This window comes from Haemorhous mexicanus, chromosome 16, assembly GCF_027477595.1.
Source record: "Haemorhous mexicanus isolate bHaeMex1 chromosome 16, bHaeMex1.pri, whole genome shotgun sequence".
In the NCBI taxonomy this organism is placed as follows: domain Eukaryota; kingdom Metazoa; phylum Chordata; class Aves; order Passeriformes; family Fringillidae; genus Haemorhous; species Haemorhous mexicanus.
Genome location: NC_082356.1, coordinates 11,745,691 through 11,752,668, shown reverse-complemented (window position 1 = coordinate 11,752,668; position 6,978 = coordinate 11,745,691). Strand labels below are relative to the sequence as shown.

General features: G+C 57.5%; 1 protein-coding gene across 1 annotated transcript; it reads left to right on the top strand.

The window, feature by feature from the left end:
* Positions 1-1,014: 1,014 nt before the first annotated feature.
* On the top strand, positions 1,015-5,782 carry LOC132334954 (serine/threonine-protein kinase pim-2-like). The gene is made up of 7 exons (XM_059861078.1): positions 1,015-1,085; positions 1,519-1,597; positions 2,613-3,137; positions 3,223-3,273; positions 3,478-3,847; positions 4,078-4,337; positions 5,594-5,782. Exons 1-7 carry the CDS (start codon positions 1,015-1,017, stop codon positions 5,780-5,782), a joined length of 1,545 nt encoding a protein of 514 aa, XP_059717061.1.
* The last annotated feature ends 1,196 nt before the right edge of the window (positions 5,783-6,978 follow it).

The window sequence follows — 6,978 nt, the reverse complement described above, 5'->3', positions numbered from 1 at the left end:
TTAGATTGTAACCTCTGTCATCAATGAACAGCTCAGATTCTTAAGGAAGAGCCCTGAAGGAGATGATGCCTATTTGGAAAACGTGGGGGTTCCCAGGAGGGGGCACCCCTGATCCAGGGCATCGAGGCGCTGCCTGCAATCGTCCGTAACCGCCCCTAAGGAGCCTCCAGGGCTTCACCCTCCATGAGCTGCAGCAGACGTGTCAGGAAAGTTGACAAGAGCCCGTGGAATGGTCCTTGTTGCAGGCAGATTAGCCACTTGCACCTCTTCAAAACTCCCTCCCGTGAAAAGTGAAAAAACTTAAACCATTCCTAAATGTGAAAAACACGTTCACTCTCCTGTGAAAATGTAAAAAGTTTAATAAAGGTCAATGGGAGACCAGGACCATGGAGCAAAGGTTATTACGGCCGGGTGCATCTTGGCACTCAGCCAGGAGCACCCTGTTACCTTTGGGGATCCCCCTGAAATACCTTTTCCCTTACATCAGCCTGTTGAATATTCATTGACCCTCAATAGCAAACTTTTCCCCAAACTAGTTTACCTGTTCCAAGAACTGTTTAGCATGGCTGTTCCTTGGATCTGCCTTTTTAGAGCATGCAGATTCCTTGGTTGTAATTTTAATCCATTCTTATCACCTCCAGTTTTTGGGCCGTGGTCTACTCTGATTCTGAGAAATTTAGGTTTTGGGATTTTTAGTATGTTGTGGATGGAAGCAAGATGGACGGCACAGGTTGTCATCCTGGGTTTCTTCTTCATGCTTCTTCTTCCTTCTTGATGGGTTTGGGTGGCTTTTTGTAATTGGGCAGAAATTCTGCATTGCAGGCTCTTTGGGATCAGCTATTGGGTTAAAAGGGAAAATAATCTAGGTGTCAGTTCTTAATTGAATAGTTTAGTCTTAAAAGACCTTGGAACAAGAGATTGTTAGCCATTTTGTGCCTTCTAATGAAAAGTTGCTGAACTCACATTAATGAGACTGTTTTACTGATAAGAAATAATAAACACTTGAGTCCAAAGATGAATTACTGTCTCAAGTCCCTTCAATCCAGAGCCAGTGAAACCGACAACTGGTACCCCCACACCTTGAGGTAGTGCCAAGGCAGAACTTGTTCATGCTCTTTTCTCCTGGTGATTTTCTAATCCCGTCCAGACTCTTACAGCAAAGCTGTGCTGGTGACAAAAGATTGACCTTGGAATCCTTGGGCACTTTCTGGGTGGGTGTTTGAATCTGCTTTTCCAGGGCCTTGGGCTGAGCAGGGTGAGGCCGAGGCCTGGGGCCCTCCAGCTGGCACCGGGCAGCCCCCGGGGCAGTGGCGAGGGGCGGCACTGAGGGGCGGCACAGGGTGCATTTCCCCTGAGCGGGCGGGCGGGCGGGCGGGCGGCGGGGAAAGGTGCCCTGGGCACAAGGGCAGGCACAAGGGCCCCGGCTCTCTGCAGGGCAGGCAGCCCATCGCCAATTGCTGCTCCCAGAGCTGCTGCCAGGGCCGTGTCTCCTCCCCGCCGCTGACCCTGCACCTGCAGGGCTGCGTCCGGCTCTGCCGGGCTCCCTGGCACGGACGGCAAGGACGTGGACACGCTGCAGCAGGGCCCAGGAGGGACAGTGAGATGGTGCGAGGGCTGCAGCTCCTCTCCTGCAAGGAAAGGCTGACACAGCTCAGCTTCTTCAGCCTGGGAAAGAGACCGGGCCTTGATCTAACTGTGGCCTTCCAGTACCTGAGGGCAGCTTCTGGAGAAAGAAAGCTGGACAGGGACTTCATATGAGGGCAGGCAAGGACAGGACAAGGGAGAATGGATCCAAATGGAGAGAGATTAGGTTTAGGTAAGGGATTCAGAAAAAAGACTTTCCTGGAACAGGCTGCCCAGAGAAGGTGTGCATGTCCCATCCCTGACAGTGTTCAAGGCCAGGCTGCATGGAGCTCTAGACAAGCCGGTCTGGTGCAAGGGGTCCCCAGCCACAGCAGGGGGGTTCCCAGCAGCCATGGGATCTTTCAGATCCCTTCCAAGCCAAACCATGCCACAACTCCATGACTCTGGGATACTTCCCCTCCTCATCCTCTGGCAGGAAAAGAAACTTGGCCCCAAGCTCCACACTGCAGACCATGTCTTTTGGCAGCCTGCAACTGTGTCAACAGAGGATGAAAAGAAATGACATTAGTGACATGATTTCCCTTTTCTACTAGAAAATTAAATGCTCTGCTCCTGTCCACTTGCGCAAAATTGTCAGAAGAGGAAATTCTTCCCCATTAAATGCTTCGTCTCACACAAAGAAGAAAGAAGCCACAAGCCAACACTCTATTGCTACATTGTTTTCTTTGGTTACTTCTCCAATAGGAATGACTTTGGGGTGTGATTTGTTTGTTTTCTCTCCTTCGTTCCTTGGGGCGCGCGGCGGCTCCTCCGTTGGGTTCGCGGTGGCAACGGAGGAACGGCCGCGAGCTCCGGCGGCTCAGCAGCAGCAGCAGCAGCAGCAGCAGCAGCAGCAGCAGCAGCAGCAGCAGCAGCAGCAGCAGCAGCAGCAGCAGCAGCAGCGCTTCTCTCGATCGGTTTTCCGCTCGACTTTCCACTTGCTCCCCATCCCGTCCCGTCCCGTGCCGTCCGTGTTCCGCCTCTCCCAGGCCGGCTCATGCCACGTCCCGCAAGGCGCCCCTCGGCGGGGCCGCCCCGTGCCCGCCCCTGCCCGGCCCGCCGTGGTTCCGCCTCCGCCGGGCTCTCTCCGTACTGGCTGTGGCGCCGCTGGAAGAGCTGATCGCTCTGGTGCTGGCGGAGCAGCACGGTCTTTTGGCTCCGCCTGGCGCGGGCCCTGGCCCCGAAAGAAGCCCCTGCCGCGGTTCCGCCCGCAGCCGCCCCGCTGCCGCCCGGCTCCCGCCCTATGTCCGACAGCGTCGCCGGCAGCTTCCCCGCTCCGAGCTCCGCCTCTCGCCAGCTCGGCCGCCGGCCCCGAGCCGCCGCAGCCCAGGGCAGCTGGGCAAGCATCAGCGCGCAGGGCGGGCGGGTGCCCCGAGCAGAAGAGCGGGAGCGCGGTGCTGCCCGCACGGGCGGAGAAGCCTCCCCTAGAGCAGCTCTACAGGGAGGGCTCGCTGCTGGGCAGCGGCGGCTTCGGCAGCGTTTACTCCGGGACCCGGCTCGCCGATGGTGCCCCGGTAAGAGACGGGGCCGGTCGGAGGGGGGCGGCGGGCGGCGGGCGGCGGCCGAGGAGCTCAGCCCGCCGCTCGCCTTGGTTCGCAGGTGGCCATCAAGCGAGTGTCCCGGGACCGCATCTCGGAGTGGGCGCGGCTGGTGAGTGAGTAGGGCCAGCGGGAGGAGCCGGCGGGGCGTGCCGGGCGGGGCGAAGGCGAGGCCCGGCAGGGCGGCAGCCGGAACACTGCGAGGGGAGCGAGCGTGGGGTGAGCGGGATAGTGAGCAGTGGCAGGGTCGGGCAGGGGGTGCCCGAGGCGCGGCGCAGCATCGGCCCCGCTGACGGCATCGCGGTCCCCCCCGCAGCAGAACGGCGCCCTTGTGCCCCTGGAGCTGGCGCTGATGTGGATGGTGTCGCGGCCTGGCTTCCGCAGCGTCGTGCAGCTCCTGGACTGGTTCGAGGTGCCCGAGGGCTTCGTGCTGGTCATGGAGCATCCGGAGCGCTGTCAGGACCTCTGGTACTTCCTGCACGAGCGGCGCTTCCTGACGGAGCCCGTGGCGCGGGGGCTGTTCCGCCAGGTGCTGGAGGCTGTGCGGCACTGCAGCAGCCGCGGCGTCCTGCACCGCGACATCAAGGCCGAGAACGTCCTCGTCGACCTGGCCACGGGTGAGACGAAGCTCATCGACTTCGGGGACGGCACGATCCTGCAGGACACGTTCTACACCCAGATGTCAGGTGAGCGCAAAGCCAGGGCCCAGCCAGGCAGTGGAGGTTCCCCCCTTGGCTGGCAGAGGGGGAAGAGGGAGGGAAGGAAGGAGGGGGAATCCTTCTTCAGCCAGCTGCAGCCAAGTTGCTTTTTGGCAGGGCAGGGGCTGATTGTTGTGGAACAACTACTGGCTGGGAGGGAGGGAAGGAGGGAGGGAGGGATCAGGATATGCCTGATGAGCTGCCCCCGTGTCCCATAGGAACGCCGGAGTACAGCCCACCAGAGTGGATCCTCTTTGGCTGCTACCATGGCCAGCCAGCCACCATCTGGTCCCTGGGCATCCTGCTCTATGAGCTGGTCTGCGGGCACCTTCCTTTCCACACCAAGGAGGACATCGTCCGGGGCCAGCTTTGCTTCCCGCCCCGAGTGTCTCAAGGTGGGGATGCACCCTCAAGGCACGAGGGGAAGAACGGGGTTGGGAGCGGCAGCTGGCAAAGAAGCGTCCTGCTCTTGCAGCTGGTGAGGAGGTGGATCTGCTGAGCTTAGCTGGAAGAGTTGGCACCTGTGCCTCTGTGCTGGTGTCCTCTGCAAGAGAGGATCGATGGGAAGCTTTTGGCTGCAGCTCTGAGCACTCCTGGTGTGGCCTGAGCACTGTGGAATGTGGGAGAGCATGGACAGGAGCTTTGTCCCGCTGAGCGGCGATTTCTGGTTTCTCTCCACAGAGTGCCAGCACCTCATCAGGTGGTGTTTATGCATGGACCCCACAGACAGACCATCTCTGGAGGAGCTTTTCGAGCATTCTTGGCTGCAGGAGCCCTGCCTTGCCCAGGAGACAGCAGAGCTGCATCCCTGTGCACAGTAGATCCAGGAACCCAGCAAGTAGCAGTGGAACACGTCTCGTGGCGCTGGAAGAAAAGCCCGGAGCGTTTCCCTGCGGCTGTGGTGCAGAGGAGAGAGCACAGCCGAGGAGATGCTTCCGCTGGTCCCGAGGGAGCTGTGGAGGGAGCGGCTCCGAGCTCCCCGTCCTATTGCAGAAGTGGTGGCAGTGCAGTGAACGTGCCATGGACTGGGACAGGGGAAACATCCCCCTGCAGCTCAGTGGCATTGTGATGTCGCTGCAAGTTGAGGCACAGCTGGCGTGTTCTTCTGGAGCACAACGTGGAGCTGGGAACACCATCCTGGAGCTGGCCGCTGGCAGGGCAGAGCCAATGGGCTTTGGCTGCGGCCCCTGACTGGAGGACACGCTCTGTGCCCCGATGAAATCAAGATGAGTCCCCAGCCGGCGCAGGGGTGGGGGGATGCTGGTGCTTCCAGGCAGGGCAGGGCTCGGCCTGACCCTGCGCCAGAGGTTCCCCACTCGGTGGCACTGGGGAATATTAATTTTTCTGCCAGCCCCCGAGCTGCTTCTTGGCGGGACAGGGGACAGATGTTGTGGAAGGGGAGCCGACTGCTGGCCTTGCTGACAGCTTCTGCCAGCCAGCCTGGCAGGGGGTGAGGCGGGGGCAGTCAGCCTGACAAAAGCATCCATCCATGTGGATGGGGGACGGGTTCCAGAACTGTGCCCCAGCTGGTCTGCTTTGCAGGCCCTTGAGGAAGGGGCGCGTTTACATGTGGGAAAGGTGGGGATTTTCCCCACCTGTGGGCAGGTTTAATTCTCTCATGGAGCAGTCAGACCCTCCTCAGGCCTGTGAAACAGTGACAGGCTTTGTGCTTTTTCTTGTTTCCAGGTCTTGTTTTGAATTGACTTTCATGCAATTGTTCTCTCTTTTTCCCAGGAGGATTACACCTGGTGCCCAGACCAGATGGGGAAGTGCCTGCAGCGTCTGTGGAGCACGTCCAGTGGCAGCACTACCCCAGGGGTCACGGTCTGCAGGGACAGCCCCTTCCAGAAGGACGAGGACCTGGTGCAGGATCGGCTCCTCTCCTGGCAGCAGCTCTCCAGAGGTGGGCACCCAGCTCCATAGCTCAGCTGGCAGAAGGGCTCTGGGCAGGCGGCAGCGGGCACACGGGCATCCCGCTCTTGCAGCTGCTGAGGAGTTGCTGTGCCGTGATTAGGCGGAGGAGGTGGAACGGTGCCTGCCACGTTGCCCTTCTCTAAAAACAGAGAATGGGTCGGGAGGTTTGGGCTCTGAGCACAGCCAGCAGCCTGGCCCGGGCACAGGCCATGGCAGGACAGGGGGACAGGAGCCTGCTGCGACTGACCGTGGCTCTCTGGTTTCTCTCCTCAGGCTGCCAGCACCTCATGCCATGGGAACGGCACCGCTCGGCCTGCCAGGCTTGGGGGGCTGGAGGGCAGCCCATGTTCATTTGCTGTCAAAAATAAATTATTTTGGTTTTTGTTTGTTATCGTCATCATCTGAGCATTTCTTTCATCCTTTTCCAAGCTTTTGGCCTGTTGTGATAAATGGATGTGTTTCGTGCTAAGAAAATCTGGTGGTTTATACCAGCTGGACTCTATTGTGGTCTATACCATGTTTTATTTCCTGCATAGGTAAAATACCGTGTATCAAATTTGATCAAAAAGAGAAATGAGGGAGTGTGAAAACCTGGATTTGTGGGATGCAGAAGATACCAAAATTCAGTCTTTAATTAAAAGCATTAATTAATATTATCCAGAGAGAAGATGGGGGAAATTGTGATAAATGGATGTTGTTTGTGCTAACAAAATTGTAATTATATCAATATTTTGGGAAGAAAATTGGAAAGGTATATGTGATTCATAGTATGAAGCAGATGGGTTTCTTTGTAGATGATACATGTGGGAAACAGGATACAGGAGATTGGAATTGGCCTTGATGAACAAAAGTTAGGAAGACTCCCAAGTCAGAATTGGCATCAAGACGAAGTTAAGACAACTCCCAGGACAGGATCGGCCATGACATGAATAATGTTGGGACAATTCCAGACAGGGAGCATAAAAGAGTGTTTTTTCTATAAAATAAAAAGGCTTAATTGGAGCATAGTGCTTACTTACATAACACAGGACTTGGGGCACAGGCACAGCCTGCCAGGTTGTTCAGAGGACAGTGAGGAAGACTGTTGGCCTTCCTCCAGGAAGAGCCCCAGAGAGCCAGAAGCCCCCTTAGCCACAGCGGGAGCATGCGCTGTGAGTGTGGTGATGTTGATTTCAAGAATCAGAAACAGGAGGAGATTTACAGGA

Excerpts from the sequence above, each read along its gene's own strand:
- LOC132334954 (XM_059861078.1), top strand. The coding sequence starts at position 1,015 with ATGAATTACTGTCTCAAGTCCCTTCAATCCAGAGCCAGTGAAACCGAC. Across the intron at positions 1,086-1,518 it reads TGGTACCCCCACACCTTGAG|GGCTGCGTCCGGCTCTGCCG; the intron begins GTAGTGCCAAGG and ends CTGCACCTGCAG. Across the intron at positions 3,274-3,477 it reads TCTCGGAGTGGGCGCGGCTG|CAGAACGGCGCCCTTGTGCC; the intron begins GTGAGTGAGTAG and ends TCCCCCCCGCAG.